At 43.0% G+C, this 22,509-nt stretch overlaps 4 protein-coding genes across 7 annotated transcripts in view; 2 read left to right on the forward strand and 2 right to left on the reverse strand.

Moving 5' to 3' along the window:
• The window catches only part of LOC115682638 (nucleolar protein 16), a 36,508-nt gene extending 23,851 nt beyond the window's left edge, over window positions 1-12,657 (forward strand). The window contains exons 2-4 of one of the 2 annotated variants that reach the window (XM_056320597.1): window positions 10,505-10,874; window positions 12,140-12,261; window positions 12,349-12,657. In XM_056320597.1, the coding sequence (XP_056176572.1) occupies window positions 10,517-10,874; window positions 12,140-12,261; window positions 12,349-12,465 (597 nt within the window). In that variant the 5' untranslated portion in view covers window positions 10,505-10,516 and the 3' untranslated portion in view covers window positions 12,466-12,657. Of the gene's footprint in view, window positions 1-10,461; window positions 10,875-12,139; window positions 12,262-12,348 lie in introns of those variants that run through there. The other variant, XM_030606919.2, reaches the window with a different exon arrangement.
• Window positions 1,617-7,045, forward strand: LOC115682626 (thiamine pyrophosphokinase 1). Of its 3 annotated transcripts, none has more exons than XM_030606906.2 (6): window positions 1,617-1,905; window positions 2,065-2,161; window positions 5,323-5,395; window positions 6,027-6,128; window positions 6,259-6,508; window positions 6,720-7,045. In XM_030606906.2, the coding sequence occupies exons 1-6, from the start codon at window positions 1,752-1,754 to the stop codon at window positions 6,836-6,838; spliced, it is 795 nt and encodes a 264-aa protein (XP_030462766.1). In that variant the 5' UTR covers window positions 1,617-1,751; the 3' UTR covers window positions 6,839-7,045. The 3 variants fall into 3 exon arrangements, with proteins under 3 accessions (XP_030462766.1, XP_056176562.1, XP_056176566.1); XM_056320587.1 differs by having other exon boundaries at window positions 1,779-1,905; window positions 2,060-2,161; XM_056320591.1 differs by lacking the exon at window positions 2,065-2,161 and having other exon boundaries at window positions 1,804-1,905.
• On the reverse strand, window positions 8,155-9,459 carry LOC115680920 (zinc finger CCCH domain-containing protein 48-like). The gene has a single exon (XM_030604761.2). The coding sequence runs from the start codon at window positions 9,457-9,459 to the stop codon at window positions 8,155-8,157; it is 1,305 nt and encodes a 434-aa protein (XP_030460621.2).
• Window positions 12,658-13,905: 1,248 nt separating the features above from the next.
• LOC115682055 (probable E3 ubiquitin-protein ligase BAH1-like 2) lies at window positions 13,906-18,634 on the reverse strand. The gene is made up of 6 exons (XM_030606194.2): window positions 18,227-18,634; window positions 15,798-16,042; window positions 15,326-15,580; window positions 14,863-15,000; window positions 14,317-14,375; window positions 13,906-14,226 (listed from the first exon to the last, which is right to left on the reverse strand). The coding sequence occupies exons 1-6, from the start codon at window positions 18,405-18,407 to the stop codon at window positions 14,121-14,123; spliced, it is 984 nt and encodes a 327-aa protein (XP_030462054.2). The 5' UTR covers window positions 18,408-18,634; the 3' UTR covers window positions 13,906-14,120.
• Between the last annotated feature and the right edge of the window lie 3,875 nt (window positions 18,635-22,509).

The raw sequence follows: 22,509 nt of genomic DNA on the forward strand, positions 1-22,509 counted from the left end.
TTGAAGTTTGTGATTTCATAAATATATTTGGTCCTGCATTTTAACGGCTTCATTGATAATTAGTTGTCTATGGCCCCTTCCCAATGAGCTCCAAGTTACCAAACCGCGAAATCAGTTCGTGTTCAGGTTTCCGTCAGTATCTAACCTGAATTTCCGTTTACCCATCTCTCTATCAAAGTTGAAACTCTTCTGCAGATAAACTATCATAGTTGTAGTCAAACCTCATGGTTTAAGGTTTTAAGACGCCGAAGATAGACCGACATGCGAAAGATATGACCGTTGAGTTAGGTCCCTGGAAAGTTTTAGTTGTTTGCTTGTTAAAGAATGTCCCGAGAAAACTACCATTCTCTGCCAAGCGCCGGACTATCCTGTATCACCCCTAGAAAGGGACACATGAATGCGACAGCGTCGATTGCTCGATTGGTCGTCGATACAGGGGGGGGGGGGGGGCCTCTCACATGACGAGCAGAGAGAGAGAGAGAGAGAGACAGCTTCCGCGATGCCGTTTCGGATCGCCTTCCCGAACCCGGAAATGCCCTTTTGTTTTAGGCCAGACAAACGTTTAGATGGGGAAAGGAGGAGGGAAATGGAGCGCGTCCTGAGATTCCTTTCGTGGGGCACACGGCCGATATCGATGTTCGTCTCTTTTGTGACGAAACAGTACGCGGCTGCTTGCTGCACTATTGTGGAATGAGCATTGCCGACTCCCTTCCGTTTTTTGCTTGCATGAAAATGGAGGGCGCATTCATCGGTTAGGCCCGTCCCAAGACAAATCTTATATCGATGAAAACCGTTTGGGTACGACGGCGCCAAAACAAAGTTCCTCAAATTAAATTTTAGTAGGCGGGCAGCCGCCGACGGGCCCGGCGGTGGTTGCTCCCCCATGCATTGGCAAATACAAATAGCACGAATCGTCACCCGTGTGAGCCGAGGCCCGGTGGGGGGACATGGCATCTTGTGTGGGGAGATGCGGCGCTAGCCCGTTACAGGTGCAAATTTAAAAGATATCTTGTTTAAGAAAACCCTATACTTGTACACCCGTGACAAATTTATCCAAAACCAATTTTTTTATCACCAAAAACTCCAAACGGGTACACATGTGATAAAATTTACCCTTCTTTAAATTGAATTAATATCACGAAAAATCATAAACCGGTATATCTGTACCCTAAATTGGTACATTTGACGGCTGTCACGTATCATTTAACTCAGCAATTTGATGGTAAAATTCAACGGAAACTAACGGAGGGTAAATTCACCATAGGTGTACCGGTTTGGGATTTTTCGCGGTATTCATCCAATTTAACGGAAACTAACGAAGGGTAAATTGTAACAAATGTACCAGTTTCGGAGTTTTTGGTGGTCAAAAAAATTAATTTAGGATAAAATTGAGTTTGATGTTTCGAATGGTCAAAAAATTAGTTTGTAATAAATTTGTCATAGATGTATCCGTATGGAATTTTTGGTGGTATTAATTGTGGAGTTTTTCATCATATATATATATATATATATATCCGTAGTGCAGCTCCTCCTGCCCCGTGGGTCAAATCTCTCTCTCTCTAGAGAGAGAGAGAGAGAGAAGTCGTACCTTTTGCACTGCACCATTGGACCAACGCCAACCATCCCTCCCTCCCTCCCAGCCGCCCCTTCCATAATCTCTCTCTCTCTCTCTCTCTCTGCGATCTCCCATCTCCGATCCGATTCCGCCGCCTCCCGCTCCTCCGCCGCCGCCGCGCGCCGCCTCGCCGGAAATGGACGTCATGCGCCACTGCTCCTCCTTCCTCCTCCCCTCCTCTCCCCCCGCCGCCGCCGACGGCGACGGCGACGACCGGGCCCCTCCGGCTTACGCGCTCGTCTTGCTCAACCAGCGGCTCCCACGGTTCACTCCCCTGCTCTGGAAGCACGGTACTTCGTTTCTTCTTTGTCGCCCCCCCCACCACCGGCCGGTGAATCCGTTTCTTCGGTTGTCGGTTTTTTACCGTTTGTCCGGATGTCGGTTCGTTTGACTCGGATTTTTTTTTCCTCCTCCGCGCCTTGTGTGTTCGTGTGTTCTGTTTAGAGCAGCACGGATACGTATGTGTGCAGACGGCGGCGCGAATCGCGTGTACGACGACATGCCCGGCTTGCTCCCGCACGAGGACGCCGTCGCTGTCAGGAACAGGTCGGTAGTTCTGCTGGTTTGGCTTCGGTATGCGTTATGTCTGATCGGTGCGGGCCTTTTGTGTTTTTCCTGAGTTCGAGGCATCCGCCGAGAAGAAACTCGCGTGTTTCCGTGGACTTCATTTTTGACATACTTGTGTTTGCATTGTTTGATATTAAGCTATCGAAGGGAAGTAGGTGGTGATGGGAGTACGTGACCGCATATAACTGGAATGATTGCTGTTGCCATTGTGTTGTCTCTTTAACCGTTCGCTTAAAGGCTAGAGCCTGTGGTGGGATTAGTTTCAAAGGCCTCAAATTGGACAGAGATTTTTAGTAGGGTAATTGTTGTGCGAAGCCACGGTAGTTGAGATAAGATACTTTGGTAGGTAACAGCAGAGAGGATAGATGTGGCTCGCTGTTTTTCGAAAAGAGCGAAAAGGTTGCACCCGTTTATGTTAGAGTCTGGGCTTGTTTCAAATTTTCACCACTCTGGTCATCGTTTAGGCCTCTGCTAGAACAAACTGACAACTACATGGATATGGAGGTGTAGAGCAGTTTGGAGCACAGTTTCCTGTAAATTTATACATTTTATGTGACCGCGATTCTCCTCCAATGTTTGTTCATCCTCAACGTTTTGGATCAATTTTAGGGGTTGCATGTTCCAATATGAAACCTCTAGTGATCTCTTGAGCATCCAGAGCAACTTCTCTGAGTGAAGAGAATGGTTGTTTTTACCTGTCAGTGCCGGCATTCACTACTGCTACTGTCTAGGGTCGGGAAATGGTTAGTCTCAACTAGGCTTTGTTGGGTGGAATGAGCAAACTTTTTATTTTTATTGCTGCATGTGTAATGCATAGTGGACCTGATTTTGTTCCCAAGTTCCTCATGTCTTGTGTAAACACATTGTTCAAACCCATTTTGCTCTAGATGAGCCTCCCACTTAGCTTAAAAACAATATAGAACCTGTTCTTATGTTTGACATACATGAGATGAGCTTTCAAAATATTTTTTTCCTTCTCTCTGCTTTCTAATCTGATATTAAATTATATAGAAATGGGCTTTTGTGCTTGGTTATTGTTGAGGAGTCTTCTTTAATGGTCAATTTTGAAGAGAGACGGATAAAAGTCTAGATTGTAGGAGTGGCAAGTAATTTTTTTTTAAAGTATCAAGTAGATAATATCAAGTTTCCGAATATTTGATTGCCTAAAGCACTACTTATGAGAGTTCTTTCCTTTTTTTATTTTTTGTTAGAAAATCCTAAAAGCTTAAACCGTTAGGTAGAGGAAGACTAATTGTATATAAGGCACATTATAACCACGTATTTAAGTAATGTGGGATTGTACCCAACACTTCTTAAGTATATCATCCATGGTGGATACTTTTCACTGTTGTTATTTTTGGTGGTTTTCATTGGTCAAAACAGCCTCTGATTGAGTATGTAAAAAACTGTGTTCCTAAGAAAAAAAAAGTGTTTTTAACCGACAATATTTCACTCGTTGAAGTTCTCAATAGTATTGTTGAACATTTTCACCATGTCAAGGCGATTCAATTGACCGGCAATTTAGGGTTCTCATCTTCTTCTTCTTCTTTTCCTTCCATATATGGATTGCCACATTAAAGGGCAGATAAAAATAAAACCATACTAGTAATAGAATTGCAAGTATACCCAACCGAAATCTGCATAAGCAAGGAAATCCACTGATTTAATCTGTGATATGGTACCCAAAATTACTAGGTATACTTACTGCTGTTTTTGCTCAAAAAACTATGTAAAGGTTACTTTGATCGTATATTCTGCAAGAAACTGCATATCGTTTCTGTTGCATATTTTGAAAGCAATTTCTTATCATTTAGTTTGGATATTATGCAGCCATTACTTCTCATTTTCTGTTCTAAGTTGAACATGCAAGCTGCTGTTAGTCACGATCATGAATAGCAAATTAGGAGTCACTTTTCAATGTTGGCACCTTTGATCCATATAGGAAAGTAAGAACCCGGCAGTAACAACATGATTAGTGGATCTTGAGATGACGATTAGGACCTGAATGGATACTGATCTGCTATTAGCATACGGTGAACTCTTGACTGGTTGGCCAGTAAATAGCCTCAACTTTTCAATTATGGTTCAATGTGAGACCTTTGTTAAAATTGCGGACGGATAATGCCAAATTAGACACTAACACTGGTAAATAGCCGTTAATTATCGACATTAGCATCTGATGTGATTTCTTGAAATGATGCCATGTCAACAGAGACATATTGGATGGCCTAAATCATCCAGGTTAGCATCTGATGTGATTTCCAGGTTTTCTGTTAAACCAAAGAAACTCGATTTTATATGGTTCAAGTTTCTACCTAGAATGCCTATTACTTCAGGCCAATGTGTTATTTTGAGTATGTCATGAAAGTGAAACGCAGTATAAGTCATTGCATGTCCATCAACTAATTACTCCATTGTCAATGTTAGTGAAGCGAGTGGAACTTTTTGCATTTGTCTTATTAAAAAATAGAACTTGGGTTTCTAATTAATACTTCTCTGCCAGGTGGATTTTTTATGATGCTTAATTGGTGCTATTCCATGTTTCTCTTGTTTTTCTTCCATAGATCCTTTTGCTCGTGATAGGAGTGATTTGTTTGTCGTGTTTACTCTGAACTATGAAAAGCATATGCAAGTTTCCCTGAGAGGAGGACATATTTACTAGTTATACCATCTGCAATTGCCTAAATCTTGAGAGCTTTATTACCAATTATAACCTCAAATTCTTCAAGCCAACCATATACTTCATTAGACTAGGTAAATAAGTAGTAGGCCTGCTTAGAGATCTGTTGATTAGTCATACTTGCTAGAGGCTTTCCTAGTGAAAATTGTTCACATCCACTTATCTGTATAATTAGACAAAATAGGCTGGCATTCGTCCTTTCAGAAATCATTAGTCTCTAACTTAGCCGAAATGCCATGCAGCAATCATTGTTAGAGCTTTTGAGTTTTTAATGCTGGAGGTTTGACTAGTAGTTGACTAGTAATTGAATTCGAACCTATCCATGATTGAAGTATATATACTATTTTATCTCCCAGGTTCAGTAAGTACTGCAGATCAGTCTATGGCAGTTATTTCCAGTTAAGAATAGGTTTGTCTTGTAAAGCAGATAAACTCGGACTAACTTTTGTACTTCTTCCAGGTATAAACCTGAAGTCATAAAAGGAGATATGGATTCGATTCGGACAGAAGTAATGGATTTTTACAGAAAGCTGGTATGGAAACTTTTCTGCTGAAGTATGTATTGATCGTTCGTGATTTCCCCTACAATGGAGAAAAAATGCTGGAAGTCCTAAATCTTATGTATGAATCGCAATTGGTCCTGAACCTTTTCAATTGATGCAATCAAGTCTTAAATATTTACTGAATAGTGCAATCAACTCCTAATGCATATATGTAAAACTGCAACTTTAGGTCTCCAGGTAGGCAATTTATGAATGTCATGTTGGCCAATTTCTTGGATTGTTCATTAAAATGACTTGATTGCATTTTTAGAAAAAAGTTTATGATTTGATTGCACCAATTTTGAAAGGTTTATGACTCAATTGCATTCCGTAAACAAGGTTAGAACTTTCAATATTCTGCCCCCGCCCTTCTTCCAAAACTATAGAACCAAGGGATCTTCATCTGCTTACTAATTTTTCCCATTTTCTATTCCGACCCACTTAAGATGACTTTAGCTTGAGCTTTCATGTTACTTACAACTCCCCCAGTATCTTTATGTGTTAGCCAAAATCCTTAAACGTGTGGTGCTTGGTTTGGTAGGCTGATGTTATCAAACCTCTGCTTGTGTCATTGCTGTTCAGGTATTATGCTTGGGATATTGATTTCTGTGCTTTTGAACAGGGAACAAAAATTGTAGATGAATCTCATGATCAAGACACTACTGATCTTCACAAGTGTGTGTCATACATCCGTGATTTTACACCCGAGTTGGATAAATCTAATGTAAGTGAATTCCTATCAGTTGTTCTTTATTGTTGTTAGTACTTCATGTTCGCTTTTTCTCAAACACTGAGTTTTCTGCAAATTAGAGATTTCATACAACTAATAATTTATGTTTTTGACATATCGGAAGCTATGTATTCTTGTTGCCGGTGCACTTGGTGGACGATTTGACCATGAGATTGGAAACATTAATGTGCTGTGTCGTTTTTCGGACACGCGAATTATCCTTATTTCGGATGATTGCCTAATACAATTACTTCCGAGGACTCACCGTCATGAGATCCATATTTTGTCATCTGTTGTGGGTCCGCATTGTGGACTCGTTCCTATCGGGATACCTTCCAAAAGTACTACAACAACAGGTCTCCAGTGGGATCTAGGTAGGTTCTTTTTCAACTTTTTCGCTTGCGTGCCATTGTGTCCTGGACAAAATAAATGAACGCTTAGTGCCCACTGATAAAAACAGTATTATTCTTCGGCAGCATGATATAATCGGTTGCCAAGATTCGGCTAGTTTTTTTTCTTCTAAATTATTGCCATTGTTTGTCCTCTCATTATGAAAATCTGATGAATCAAGACTGTCTGTCGCAGCTGACACGGAGATGAAGTTTGGTGGCTTAATAAGCACGTCCAACATCGCCAGAGAGGAGACAGTTACGGTTCATTCTGATTCAGATCTTCTTTGGACAATATCCATTAAAAAGCCTTGATTTGCCTCTTGGTGCAAGGCGCACACGAAATCTGTTTAGCATTCACATTCACACATTCACAGCGAATTCATGGCGGATTTTATACGGTCGATAGCATAGAAAGATTGAACTTCTCGTCTTCTCGGCTGATTTTCGATTTAGCTCATTGGATAATGCAAAAATCACTTGCTCCCTTGTGCATCCAAATAAGATGAGGCGGTTTATCTATTTGGACTCTGTATTTGTTGTGTGATAGGCGTCATCGCAGCGCATGTATTGGTGAGTTTGTTCCAACACCTTTGTAAAGGGTATAGTTCTGCAGATCTGCGTTAAGTAGTAACAAGAACACGAAACCAAACTGCTCTCTCGAGTAAAGAAGTCGGAGTAAAGAAGTGATGCCGGAGCTTTGCCTTAGCGGCCGACCCTTCTCTCACGAGAAGCGGGATGCGGGATGTTCGACTCCCACTTCCGTCACAGTGAAATCATACATCCTGATGATTTGGATGACTTGTTTATCTCTAAAAACTCAAATCGTGCTTACGTCCTTCGAAATCATTGTAAATACCAATCTTCTTTCGCTTCTCCATCGACCCCTCATCTTTCCTTCCATCGTTGTCGCGACATTTTTCTTCCCATGTCACTTGGTCCGTCTTGTGTTTCGGAACCCATTCTTCTCTGGTCGTCCTGGCTTCAAATGCCGCATGTCGGCTCATTAACGGGCATTCAAGTCCAATGGAGGCCTCACGAAGGTACGAGACCCGACGGCATCAACCGGGAGCGACCGCCTGCGCGAGGTGTTTGTAAAGCGAATACCCAATGGTTCTGCCGGGTGGGACATCGGGATAGCATGAGCACACGGCGGCGTGATTAGGGATGACGACGACTATCGGGTTGTTCAAGATAATTTAGGCATATCGCACGGGTTGATCGACTAGTAAAACAACATGAAATGCAACGATTCGTTGTCCTCGAGCACGATCACCTGTGCACTGAACAGAGCAATTAGAGACCCATCTAGAGTACATGTACAGTCTTCAGTCTTTACACCTCCGACAATTAAATTAATACTTCCTAAACTTTATTTTATCTTAATTTTTATCAAATCAATCACATTCTAACAGAAACAATCCCTTCTCTAGTTGCTGATTAGTATGATACGACATTGAAATCACACGATTAAGACAAGTCATCAACTGGGAGTAAAACTGCATATTTGATTGATTGACTGAATCAAAAACTGTCAACTTTCTTACACAGCCGAAACAGGGAAAGTAAAAGAAAATTTCTGTCCATTGAGAGACTGTACAGAGATAATACTTTCTCCAGTTCTACAGGGATTACGCCGAGGACATCGGCTCGTTCTCTTTCTCCGGCCACCTCCATACGGTGACGGCGCCACTATCATCACCGGTGAAGAACAAGCCGCCGTCGCCGCCGGTCTGGATGTCCCTCACCTCCTTCCTTGCGAAGATCCTTCCCCTCTCCGCGAACGACGGCAGCTCGTACGCGCGGACCGCGCCGTCCTCGCAGGAGCAGAACACCACCGGCCTCGCACCTCCGTCGTGCATGCCGAAGAGCCTCACCACGCCGTGGCTCTCCTCGCGCTCGTACACCGGTTCGAGATCGCCCGCCTGGCCGTCCTCCCTCTGTCCCCACACCTTGACCTTCTTGTCCGTCGAGGCCGTGATCAGGTAGCGATCCCAGCACAGCAGCGACGTCACCGCGCCGGAGTGAGCCTCCAGCGTCCGCACGCACTCCAAGGTCGCCGTGTCCCATACTCTAACCGTCGAGTCCATCGACCCCGAGTACAAGAATCCGTTGCCGATCATGAGCGAGATCACCGCGAGCCGATGGCCTTCGAGTTTCCCGGCGAAGTGGAAGGGGTCCCCGGCGCCGGAGTCGGGAGGCATCCGCCAGGCGAGGACGGAGCCGTCCTGAGCGCCGGCGAAGAGCGTGCTGTTGCCCACGATCATGGCGTAGACTTGCCCGACGACCCCGGCGAGGGAGAACTCGGCGGCGGTCGACGCGTTGAAGGCCTTGACAGTGTCAGGGACTCCGACGAATACCCACGGACCTTCCGTGACGAGCGACCCCACCTCGCGCCCGACTTGGAACACACCGTCGCACGCGCCGGTGCCGCAGTCCCACGAGCGGACCGTGCCGTCCCGAGAGCCGGAGAAGAGCCTGCCGGTGCCCGAGGGGAGGCCGACGCCGGTGACGGCCTCCTGGTGGCCGTGGAGCTGGGCGACCACGGAGAACTCGCCCCCGCGGGACCACGAGTGCAAGAACCGGCAGTTCTCGCCGCGAGCGCAGTCATTCCCGGAAGTCCACCGATGGCATAGCTTGTCTTGTTTCTGCGGCTGTTGCTCCCGTGGCCCATGACGACGATCCTGATCATCCTGCGCAACGCGGTGGTAGGCGTGAGACCGGCGCTGATAATGGTGGTGACGAACCTCGGGTCGGCTTCCTCCGTCGCCGCCGCCGCCGCCGTGCAGGAAGCGGCACGGGTCTCTGGAGCAGTGTCCGGCGAGCCAGTGGTGGCAGACGCCGGTCTTCTCGGCGTAGGTCGTCGGAGGTCTCGCGCCACGCGACCACGGCGTTCGCGTTTGGGAGTTTTGCGATCTGGGCATCGCCGTCGCCATGGCCAAGCGATGGAAACGGGCGATGGAGATCGTAAGCGATGTGGGTTTAGGGTTTTTGGGCTAATATGTTCTTTGCTGAGTTTTATACAGAGAGATGTCGAGGAGGAAGAAGATGGTGATGGAACTTGGTACGAGATAGGAAAGTCTGAGATTCAAAGACGATACGTGACCGTTGCGGCTCTAGGGACAATCTTTGCGCGAAGAGTATAATAAGGTTGTAAGAACATAAATAAATGGTCTTTCTCTTTTTTTATAAGCTTCTGAATAATGACCCTTTTAATTCTTTTTATATATAAGTAACCCCTCTTTGCTCCTTCCCATACGCAGTGACTATTAGCAAGAAATCAAAACTCTGCATCGAATTTTCGAACCGATGGATAGCTTGTCGTCTCGTGAAAATATAAATTATGAATCTAAAGAACTGATCTGAATTAATAATCAGGAAGGTCATACGAGTTTATGATGTTCTTGAGGGACTTATCTTATCTTACGGCCACAAAATCATGGCAACAGGGTTGGAAAGTTTTGAAGATCGAAGATGGTCTTGACGACCGAGATGTGAGATCTGATGAGAGATGTGATCGATGCAGTGGATCGCAACCCTTAATCTTGATACGTATGTAATAACAGGCTCGAGGGAAAAAATACGAGCATGCCCCATTTACATTTTACAAAATTATTTTCATACATAATTTGGCTCCTAAGTCAATATAGATAATTCCGCGTCGTCCTGCCATTGATGACCACATTTAGGGCAAGTAATTAAGATTAAAAAAATCCGATTATTCACACGTGGCGGAAGATGACCCGCTTCAGTTTTTGTAAGAAAAAAAACACGTAGGAAATATCTTTCTTTTCAAAATAAAAAAAAAAAACTCAGTAAAATATTTTTTTTTATATGATATTAATAATTGCTCGGCCTGCCAAAGAGACCAAAAACGACGTCGTTTCTCGACCGTCGTCCTCCCTACCTAAACCCCCGGTTAAACCCTCTCGAATCGCAAACCCTAATTTTGCAGTCGATTCGCAGTAGAGAGAGAGAGAGAGAGAGAGAGAGATGGGGAGGTCGAGGAGGAAGTACAAGAAATCGAGGCCGAAGGTCCGCGTCGCCCTCCCGAAGAAGAACCCCAGGGTCGTCAAGGCCGCCTTCAACCTCCCCCCGAAGCTCCGGTCCTTGATCCGTGACTCCGTCGGCGGCGGCGTCGAGTGGGACGACATGGGGAGCGTCCTCCGGAACTACAAGTCCTTCGGCGTCGTCTCCAACCCTAACCTGCTCGGGGTCCGGTCCCGCAACGCCCACACCGTCGAGAGCGGCGCCCTCCAGGTCCCGCCCCCGCCGCCTCAGCCGTCCGACGAGGCCGCCGGGGCTGCGGAGTGCGACATGATCGACTCGGGCAGCGACCTCGAAGAGGACGGTGAGCGATTCGTGTTTCCAGGGTGTTGAGCTTCGTTCTGCCATTGCGTTTTGGGCTCGAAATGGAGTCGCCGTTGTTGGAGTATGTTGGTTTCACATTTGATAAATGTAGGGATTGATTCTGGCTGATTTGATTGAAAGAAGCAAGCTTGACTAACTTTAGAAAGGTGGGGAGTTGGATATAGTAGCATTGGCACTAATGGAAAATGGTAGTTCGACATATATGGATTTGAAATTCTATAATTGTGGTTCCGGAGAATTTTCTGCTGTTACTATCCATCTGCCGAAAATTATAAGCTCCGCAGCGTAGTATAATTCTTATTCTTTGTGAATGCTTCACATGGAGCAGCAGACAACAATTTCTTCAGGGGGTTAGCCTGTTAGAGACAATTCCTTTTTCATCTACCATCCTGTGAGATACACTTTTCATATAAATTTTCTAGTTTTGAAAGCATTGCTGATTAGCCCTAGAAGTCGAAATTGAGTTGAGTAGATACAGGATGATACTGGAACTTGACTAAGCCAGCCATGTGAATTTCCATTTTTTAACCGCTATCTCTGCTTATGGAGAACTATGATTGGATTCAAAGTTCAATTTTGTGGAACCTTTTCCTTGCAAACTCTTGGTCTGTGAAGTGTGAGATATAGATGGAGATCAAGATTTACAAAACAGAATCAAAATCTCATCTGCTTTATCAGTCTCCCTATAGCTTCATTCTTGAATAATTGCACCATTTGCTGCTTTCATTCTACAGGGTTGAGGATGCTGTAAGTAGAGTTGTAAAATTACTGTTCATGACTTATTTAGAGTACCTTGCAAACTGGAGTACAAGATTAGCTAGTGATTCTGATTCATGTTGTACGCATATTTAGGATAACATCTGTTGATGTTTTCCTTGTGATATAATTAGAAAAATATCAATAATTAATTGGGTCTTTTGAAAGGTTCTCCTTGAGAGATTTAACTAATAGGGTTTTTTTTTTTGTCGTAGTGTAGATTGTTTGAATATGATCGAATGTGTTGGAAAAAATTGGTTTTGTTTAACGAAAAGATGGGGAGATCTAGGTCGTTCATCATTTCGATATATTCTCATGTTTGTAATTATGGTTGTAGATCTATACAGACATTCTACCAAGCTATTGTATATTGTATATAAGACTCAAACTGATGGTGTTCCACGTTTGATGTTTTGGTGTTTCAAGAAACTAAAGTTCTGTGTTTGGTTCTGCAACTTTAGATTGTTGCTAATTTTTTTTGTCCAACAGATTTGAAATCAGCTCTTGGGAAGAAAAGAAGAGATGGCAAATCCGCGCCTTCGCAGCCATTGACTGCCATGCAACGTGTTCACGTCGGGCGGCTGATCGAGAAACACGGAGATGACTATCAGGTTTTTCTCGGATCGAATAATTCAGCTACATGAACGTTCTGCTGTTTGTGCAACTTGTGTTGGTTATAATGCTCTTGTTTTCCTCAGGCGATGTTCCGGGACATGAAGCTGAACGCAATGCAGCATTCAGTCGCAACTTTGGAGAAACTGTGTAAAAGGTATTGCATGTACACAGATAAGAACCCTTTGATACTTTCTCGGTAGAGGTCCGGTTTGTGCTCCTTAAGACCGGCGGAATATGCTGTAATCCATTAACACTCTTTCAAGGGTGCATTGTGCTTTCAAATTTTGTTTAGCATTTTGTTCATGGCTGATCGATGTACTCCCCTGTCTTCCCAATTCCGGGGGAATCTCTTCAAAGAGAAGTTGGGGCCATGACACTTATTTTACCCATCACACCCTTTAGTTGTCAAACCAAGATACACAAGTTGTGCATGAAAGGCCTCTTTCATGAACCATTAAGCGACAAGCATGTAGGCAGGTTTTTCAAGATAATAGAAGATATGGCTGAATTCTATCTTATATTAGAAGGATTGGGTGGGAAGAGTGATGGGGTGACGTGGCTCACTAGGAATTTTTAATGGATTTTTATTTTCGTTTTATCACTCTACTGCTTTTCACCTATCCGACATTACTTTTATCTTGGAAAAAAATATTTAAAATATAGCCTAATATAATATATTAAGTTAAGTTTAGTGAAGAGGCGATTTGTGAATTTTTTTTCCTTAAATGTCACCATATAATTATGTATATTCTTAATTTTTACCCACCATGAAATTACTATACTAATTATATATATATGTTCTAATTGATTTGAACCGGAAAGATGATTATGGACGGTGGTAGGGTAACGTGTTGCTCCAACAAAGTGATTCATATTTTTCTAATAAAACTATACATTTCTATTCTTATTTTCTACACAAACAGAGACTTTTGTATAATAAAACCAGTGACTTCAATTTTTAAATGGCAAATGATGGTGTATTATGTACTAGAAATTTTGCATTGAGATTTCTTCTTCCTAATAGTTCCTACTTTATCTTGATGCTCACTTTCTATATAACCTTAACATCTTAATAAGAAAAAATCAGATATTTCTGCATCATCGTTTCTCCCTGGTGTCCTAAGTTCTCCCTAAGTACGTATATATATATTTTCACGTCCAATCCAATTAGCTTTGTCGAGCTTATTAGGGCTTCGTTTGATTTGCGAAAAATAAATGATTAGAAAAATAATTTCTTAAAATGATCGTTTGAAATATTTACAATAATTTATTTTCAAAAACTGGTGGATGGTAAAAATATTTTTCGTTTATTATATCGGGCGATATTTTAAGGTTATATTTTTTTAAAGGTGAAATCAGATCATTTATTTTCTGAAAATATTTTTCATTCGTTTATTTTCCGCGAAACAAATACATTCTTTTTATTTATAGGTTATTATTTTAAGGTATGACAAATATTCGATTTGATGACTTTGAGGAATTAATGACGTTACAGCTACATTACAGTAAATTAACATGCTCATCGTAATTTTATCGACCAGGATTCCTGAGTAAATTTTGAGAACAGAATGTGTTTCTTGAACTGGCAAGGTGCTGGACTTTGCCCGAGCATGGCTGGGCTTAGTCAACATACCATAGAGTTCCATGACCAATCATGGAAGACACTCAGATTCAAATGTACATGTTTATGTGTTCATAAGTAACAGAAGAACAAGCCCAAGAACGCAAAATTTCATAATCTTGGCGTTCAAGGTGAGAAAGTTTCAGCAGTGCAGCTTAATCGCATGACTACAAACATAATTGCATTGCCAATACGCAACAGAGGAATCGATCGCGTTAAATGGAAACCGTCTTATTACACGCCCATGAACGCTCGGCACTGCGATTCCCAGTGCTCCTTCGCCTGCCGGATCCTTTCGACTCGCTCTGTTTGAAGCCTCTGCGTCCAATACTCCGGACAACTGTTTGAATTAACAGTGTGGTGAGAAGGCAGAGAGTTACCAGGGAAATCGACTATTCTAAAAATGAACCGAGTTCGCGCAGTGGCATACCTTCTGCTGAGCAATATATTGAGCTCATCCAAATGTACAGCGCCTTCAAAAACTCCGGCCTGAAATGAAGCAAAGAAGTGATGAGCAACTAACTAGTCTGGTTATGTGCTCCCAATATCCAAGTGAAAACCAACTGTACTGATTCTGTCCTGAACATTATTGAATGGATTACGAGAATCTGTATGGACAGAGTGAAGTCATTGTCCAAATAAGACATGAGTACTCAGTTCTTTTCATGCAGCAGAAACAAAAAATTACATTCATTCTTATATGATGAAAAGGGATGAAGTTGTAAACGGGTGTCAACGCCAATGACCTGACATGTTTTGGTATATGCTCTTATGATCAGTAGAAGCCCTTAATAACTTCTTTCGCATTCGGCATTCTCTTTTGGATGTCTGATGCTGCTAAATGTCGGACAAGAATGAACCATTATCTTCCACAAGTATCTAGGAGTATAAGTTCTATTTTCTCCCAAGCTAAGTCCAATCCAATTACTGAACAAACTGAAAATTACGGAACAAGAAGATAACAACAGATCAATACCTCTCGACATAAAGGACATTTTTCCTTGGGTTCTGCTGCTTTCAGTCCGTCAACAATCGTAACGGATGCAGCTGAGCAAGCACACATATAGCAGTATATGTGGCCACAAGCGAGAGAAACTGGATCAAACACCGTGTCCTGTTTTTCCAAGAAAAAGTAGATTATCCATCTGCTACATGTACACTAATTGACATATTCTCTCATTGTTTGATCAATTCTTTAACCACGATGACATCTTTTTTATTATTCTTCCTCAAAATGATGAAAGACGATGTTTAAATATGTTAAAAACATGGCCACCCAACAGTACTAGTAGCCCTTGAATTTCATACAATGACATGGATTCAGCGAGTAAAGTCCATTTATGCATAAAGCTAATGTCTCATGGGGAAACTGAAGATTCGATTACTTTCTCATACAAATATATGTTAACACAAATGCACTTGCAATTTTGGGAACTCACCAAGCATATAGAGCAGGTCAAGTCGATATCTAGCTTGATAGAGTCGAAGAGTTCACAAGAGAGCGATGGTTTGTCGTCATTGATTACTAGAGAGCAACCCTCAAAAAGGGCAGGGCCCTTCCCAGAGTTGGCCTTTGTCTCCCTTATATTAATGTGGAAAGCAATAAGCTCGCACAACCACGGAGACTGGAGGATCTCCATGTGCATCCTTTGTGCTTGTGACTTGAAAGCTTGTCCTTGAGTAGAGAGATGAATCTATAAAATCGTCGGGGGAAAAGCTTAGCCAGGGCGAGTATATAGGACAAGATTCATGGTAAGATGCTTGAATTCTTTAATAGGGAAACGTAGAAGTAACATGCAAATTTTTCTCTATGCTAAATTATTCAAAGTAAACATAATTTTGAAGTTTGGTGGTGGCTGGTATAGCTGCAGTCTCTCAGCTCTAGGGTGAATACTGTAGAACCACCAATACCTTGTCATACTTCTTCAATATCTTCCTGATGGCTATTGCATTTATCAGCGCATAAGTGACCAGATCTTTTCCTTCTTGAATTAAAGCGACATGGTTTCCTCGAAGCTTGCCTTTGAACCATATCAAATACTTCTGAAATCCCGAAGCCAGGTGAAGCTCAAGCAACTTCTGCGCCTGCTTGTTGAAACAACCTAAAACAGCAGACATCTCCTCGAGAAGGGAAGGGAAGAAACTTCCATCACACACTGCAAAATCAATTCCTAGACTGAGCAAGAAAGAAAAGGCGAACTCATGGATAATCGATGATCGTAAAAGCAGATGGTTAACATAAACCACGGAATCTGGGGATTGAAATGGAACTTTTTTCTGGCGGATGGAAAGAAGTGGAACTAAGAAGGCTAAACATGCACTGAAACTATCAGGGGATTTTTCTCTTTCCCTTCTTTTTCAAGTATTTTCACTTCTGATGAGCTTAAAAGAATCAACAACGGATGGATGTTGGCAAACGGATACTAATTTAAAACCGAAGGCGATTGAAATTAATGAAATCTCCTGGTGCCTGGACTCTTTAAGAATGCTCCATAGTTTTCTTTTCCTTTTTCTTTTTCTCCAGCCTTTTTATAATTTTAATCCTATCAATCACCTCCTGAACTTAAACTTAACAGTGCAGGGACCTCTGCTTCAACAACAATCTGACATAATAACCCTTCAGTCATTTCACTTCATCCCCATTTCACTCTTGTTTAAGAGTGCAGTTCTTTCCTCGTATAATTCCTGGAAACCGAGAAGTCCTCCCTCACTCTCTCGCTCTCAATCAGCATTAAGATGGCTGAAATATTCTTGCAATTCACAAAGTCAACTAGACCGCTTCCCACAGCCTGTCTGTTTATATCGAGGCTTAAGCCAAAGAAAAACCAGCAGAACATTTCAAAGAAGCAACGAGAAGCAAATATTATCCACGGCGTCAACGTTGGCTCCATCACTTGAAAATGACGTTTCCGTGCACAGTTGTCACCGTTAGGGTGTCGAACCGAACCGAAAAACCGAACCGAGATACAAACCGAACCGAACCGAACCAAAAATTTTGTGCATTTCGGTTCGGTTCGGTTTTCGGTTCGGATACTAAAAACCATTCTTTTTCTTTCGTTCGGTTTATTTCGGTTCGGTTCGGATCGAACCGAACCGAAAACACACCCTTTGCTTTTTACCCTAAAAGGTTCTTCGAGACCGGTGCTACTCTCTCTGGCTCTTCGTCTTCCTCAGCCTTACTTCCCAGATCTTGGCCCCGTTCCGTCAAGAAGAGCTGGGACACTATCAACCTCATCCTCGTCCTCTTCGCCATCATCTGCGGGTTCCTCAGCAGATCCAACCACGGCGGAGATGCGGGATCGTCGGCTCGTACCGAGGTCGGACTCGCGGAAGTCGTCGTCGTCGTCGAACCCGGCGACGCCTGTACAAGTGGTACGACAGCCTACGACCGTCTGAGCTCCGATCGGGCGAATATGGGTTCTCCTCGAGTTCGTCTGAGAGGATGAGAAACAGACGCTCATACCGGATCGAGGGACGCTTGATTTACCTTTGTGTCTCTTCTTCCCTCGCTTCACCAAAGGGATGCGGAGGTGGAGGGCTAGGAGTGGGTTAGGCAAGCTCGTGGATGGCCTCGAAATGGAGAGGGAGGCTTTGAGCAACGAAAACCCTGCAGCTCCTTCCTATACGCCGAGTCTCATCGGGCCCCGAGACGGGGACTTGGCGGATTCGAACAAGCTGCAGAGCCTCTGGACCTTACCTTTGATGGAATCGCCGGTGGTCATGAACGATTCGAACGAGCTGTAGATGCACGGAACCAGCTCACTCGAAAGAGGGCTTACCGCCACAGTGGCTTTTCCGCGCGGCTCCGCGCACATGGTGACCGACCGGCGATCTCCACTTCCGTTCGTAACGAGAAGTTGAAGTTGCAGAATGAGAAGTTGGTCAGGAGAAAGAGGAAGGGGAGAGAGCGAGCGATCCAAGCGGCGATGAATAAAAAGCAAAAAAAAAAAAAGAAGAAACCGAAAACTGATCGAACCAAACCGAATTAAACCGAACCAAATTGATTTTTCGGTTCGGTTCCAATTCTGGTTCAAGGGGTTTTTGGTTCGGTTCAAGAGGGCACCCTTAATGAGTTCGGTTCGGTTCGGTTTTTCAAGAAAACCGAACCGAACCGAACCGTTTACACCCCTAGTCACCGTGATAGACATGCAAGGCGGCTCCAAATGAAAAAAACAAGAAAGAATTCAGGCCACCACCTCCATGAGAACACAACTTACCCAAACAGCAGATTCATATCTACGCAAGCACACGAATTCATCGATCAACATTGCAGACACACCACAAGAAAAAGCACACAGAGAACAGATAAAAAATGGAAGGGGGATTGAAGAGAAACGAACCAGAGCAGTGAGCAGGGCAAGTGTGGGGATCATCGACGGCTTGAAGGGCCTTCTGGGAATGGAGCGAGTCCCTCCTCCTGCACCGCTTCAAGATCTTCTTGAGCTTCTTGAACCCAACACCAGGGAGCTTCTTCCCTTCTTGTCCCTGCATGTACTCCTGGTACTTCTTGCAGAACTTCATCCTCCCTCCCTCCGTCCCTCCCTCCCTCCCTCTCTCTCTCTTCTGTGTGTGCTGTTGGGTGTTCAAATCGATCCTCGTTTTTGGCAAACGACGCGAGATTGTGTACGACGAGGAAGGAGGAGGAGGAGTCGTCTTGTTGCGGTGGAGGGTTTCTGCGGAAGAGACGAGAGACGTAGCCGATGTACACGAAGGAGGCCAGCTTTTGGAAGGGTGGTGCGCTGATTTTAACATTCTAATATATTATATAGTCATGAGGGGGAATTAATGTATTATATATTAAGAAATTACTTACTTACTTACTTTATTTTTTTTCCAATTTGAGGAGATAACTCAACAAGTTGCTCGAAGATGCGGAGAACTTCAAGAAGAAAGGGCCAAGAAAATGGAAAATGAGCAACAAATCCGCAATTAAAAAAACAGACCCAAGTACTCAACAACAAAATCCAGGAACAATTAATTTCTAATAATGGAATCGGAGCTCGATCTCTTATATCACGAAAAACCCGAAATCGGCACGAATTTGTCTCGGACTAATTTTTTTACCACGGAAAATCTCAAATTGGTACACTTGTGACAAATTTACTCAGAACTAATTTCTTGACCGTCAAAAACCCCAAATCAGTACACTTGTGACAAATTTACCATTCGTTATTGGTAAACCCGTGACAAACATATAGGTAAAATGCCAAACTGGTACACACGTTATTACGTGCAATCTAACTCGGTAATTTAATGGTGTAATTTAACGGAAATCAATGGTGTGTAAATTTATCTCATGTGTATCGATTTAGGGTTTTCGATGATCAAAAAATTAATTTAAGTTAAATTTGTGATATGGATGTCAGTTTGAGATTTTTCGTGATATTAAGCCTTTAGTATATAACTCAAAATACTTATTTAAGCACATTTTCTTGAGAAAAAAAAGAAGAGGAAGAATAAGAGGGTGTGGATGACAGATCGACAGTTTTGACATCTTCATGGGAAAACACGAACGAACATTTCAGTTCACGTTCAGGTTCAGGAGGGGAAAAAGAGCAGACGGGACCTCAAAAGTGCTCGCCACGTGGAAATCTGCTCGGCCGAGGATCCGCCACGTCGGATCCGCGGGGGTGGGTCCCGCCCGTGGAGTAGGCGGCGACAAGATAACCACGAGCGGGAAGTTCACCGAGCCACGACGGCTTCCGCCGCCCGATGACGGCGGCGGCGCGTCGTGGGGGGGGCGTTGAGGTAATTTCGCGGGGGGGACACTTTTGGGTTGGGCTGTCGTTCACGTAATAAAACCGCCCGCGACCTTTCTCGCCGGGGTCCTCACGTGAAAGTGGTTGGCCCCCCAAAAAGTAAAGAAAGCAAAAAGGAAAAGGGTCGTTTGCTTTTCGACAAGCCATCTTTTCATGTGACCGATTGAAAATATGATAGAATTGAAAAATTGATAGTTTTAATCAAGTCATTCGAGGATTCATATGTAAAATCGTCGAGATCGATTTGATGGGATTTTCGAGAGCCGAATATCGTGCGGCGGGTTAATTCCTTACGAGAGAATTGAGTATGCAGAGAATTACGTGCCGATCCGTTCAATTTAAAGTTATTGGATCGTATCAATATAGGATTCCGTTCTTTTCTCTCTCTCTCGGCATTCTTCCCTCTTTTGAAGCTCTCTTATAAGTTCTCAGCTTCAGTTTTACTTAGTGTTAGGTTTTCTTTTTCTCTGCTTTGATTTTTTTTTCTTTACTCTCTTTTGAACATCGTAGGATCTTTGTCTGTCTCAAGATCAAAGTAAAAAGCGGTAGTGGATAGCCAAACTCCTCGGCCTGCGGGAATCGTGTAATCCTGTAAAGGCATTTAACTATCATCAATGTTCTCAATATGATTTGGTAATCAAAGTACTTATCGACATTATCGACTCAAATTGAAAATACATGAATCGACTATCATGGAAATAACTTTTTTCTCTCTTGTCGAATGATAATGGATCCACCTATCTTTTAAGTCATTGGATTTCTTTATAGAAAAGATCTTTTCCGAGAAAAAAAGATATAAAGGAAAAAGTCTATGGTTTGCTCCGCCCGATTTCTCGACCGTTCCTTTTTTGTCGACAATCTTTGGTGTTTGCAATCATGATCAACATGCTTTTTGCCCTTGGTGGGTTGATTAGTGTGACCATGGACCGTATGACCCGCAACCATCATGGCAATGTCTCGAGCATATCGACTTAAACATACCATTAAAATAAAACACGAGGCTTAAATTTATGAGTGGATTTTTGGTAGTGGTTTCCGAAGGGTACTTCACCACAGCAAGGGAAGTAAGTTTTCGATTGGGACCGCTTTGCCTGTTCAGATGTATACACTCGGCAGACTGATAGGACCGTGTTCCTTATTTTAACGTGCCGGTGTCTGCACGCTCAGCTCTCCTAATTGAAGAGAAAGTTTTTCTTTCCTCTCACCAGGGAATACCCCGGAGGTTTTATATCCCAAAGTTAGCTTAAGGACTTGCTCAGATCCAAACCATGACCATATGACCCACCAACCACTATGACAAAGCCTTGAGTATATCGACTTAAACACGTGATTAATTTGTAAGTGGCCTTATTCATTAGCATTGGTGGTGGAAGATATAGTAAAAAAAAAAAGTTTGTGCTCTCCATTATGGCCTTTCTCAATGCATTTAGCGTTGGAAAGCTCGAGGGTGTAATTTGTTTTGCTGGGTCCACGGACAAAGAAGACTCTTGAAATTTTCGCGCACGCGTGATCAGGAGGATAATACAACGGGATAATCAAGAAGGAAAGCTTCAAATTATGATGGACTCAATCGCAAGCTTGGCGAAGACTCAGGGAAAATTGTCCAAAAAGTTCTAAACCTATTGTACGGCAGTCAATTTAGTTATAAAAATTTCAATTGTACCAATTTAGTTCTAAATCTTTTGACGATTTGTCGATATCGTCCTTCCGGCGGATTATCCAAATATAGGACTAAAATGGCAAATCTTCGGAAGGGTCAAGACTAAATTGACACATTTGAAATGTTTACGACTAAATCAGAAAATTGTCAAAAGAATCAAGACTACACCGGCACAATTGAAAAGTTTAGGACTGAATTGGGCGCCGTATAATATGTTTAGGAGTTCTCGGACAATTATCCCGTGTTCTTATCGAGATGGGTATCCAACGACTAAGTAAATCCCGATCCATACGTCATATTTTATCAAAGATTGAGCGCTTTGCGAAATTGCTCGAATTGACCGTGCTGAAGGGAGAGGATGATGGCTTCTTTGCCATGTCGATCGGGATACGAAAAGCCATCGGATAGTGGGAGGGCCACCACGCACTGTCGAGGCAAGAAGGAAAAAGGGGGCCAAATTTGAAGATTTCCTCGTATTTGATTTGATTTGTAACTCTTCCTTTTTCTTCTTTTTGGCGATTGGCGTTTTGGGGGATCAAGTAAGTGCATGCTGGCTTTGACTAAACATGAACCATCATCCAACATGAATTTCTTCAAAATCCTATCAGTTACAACAAAGGAAAAAAAAAAAAGGTTATTCATGTCTCGCCATGGATATCATCGATGATTGCTAAGGAACATCATGAATCACACAAGCCTACCAAGCGGGAGTCGAAGGTCCCCCGTGTCTCCTCGGCTGCGGGAGGCAACTATACTTGCTTTCCCGACGATAGCTAACCGAAACTGACGTGAAATCTGCATTTTCCATCCACAAGCCTCTAAGTTCCCTCTCATTGTTTTTCATCTTGGGAGATAAGTAATATGGAGAGAACTTACAAAGAGATTTCTCTACTATATAGGGGAGTTTCTTTCTCTATCTCCCCTTGAGTCTTTAAAGAACATGCTCAAGTCCGAGCAAGTGTTATCGATTCATGAGAACAAAAGGGTTGAGGGCATGATTGCAAACCAAGTACGGATAGGTAGGAAACGAAATAGCAATAACAATACTTGTCACAAGCGAGCCATATATATATATATATAGCTTATCTTAGCAAGTCGGGAACCCTGATAACAATGGTTATACTTATGTCATGGACAATCATAACCATTGCAAAGCGAGGGCCCGTGATGGCCTGGTTGGGGCCGGTGAGGGCGTTGCGATCCT

The sequence above is a fragment of the Syzygium oleosum genome, unplaced genomic scaffold (assembly GCF_021117445.2).
Source record: "Syzygium oleosum isolate NSW1041296 unplaced genomic scaffold, Sole_v2.1 Sole_v2.01, whole genome shotgun sequence".
Lineage (NCBI taxonomy): Eukaryota > Viridiplantae > Streptophyta > Magnoliopsida > Myrtales > Myrtaceae > Syzygium > Syzygium oleosum.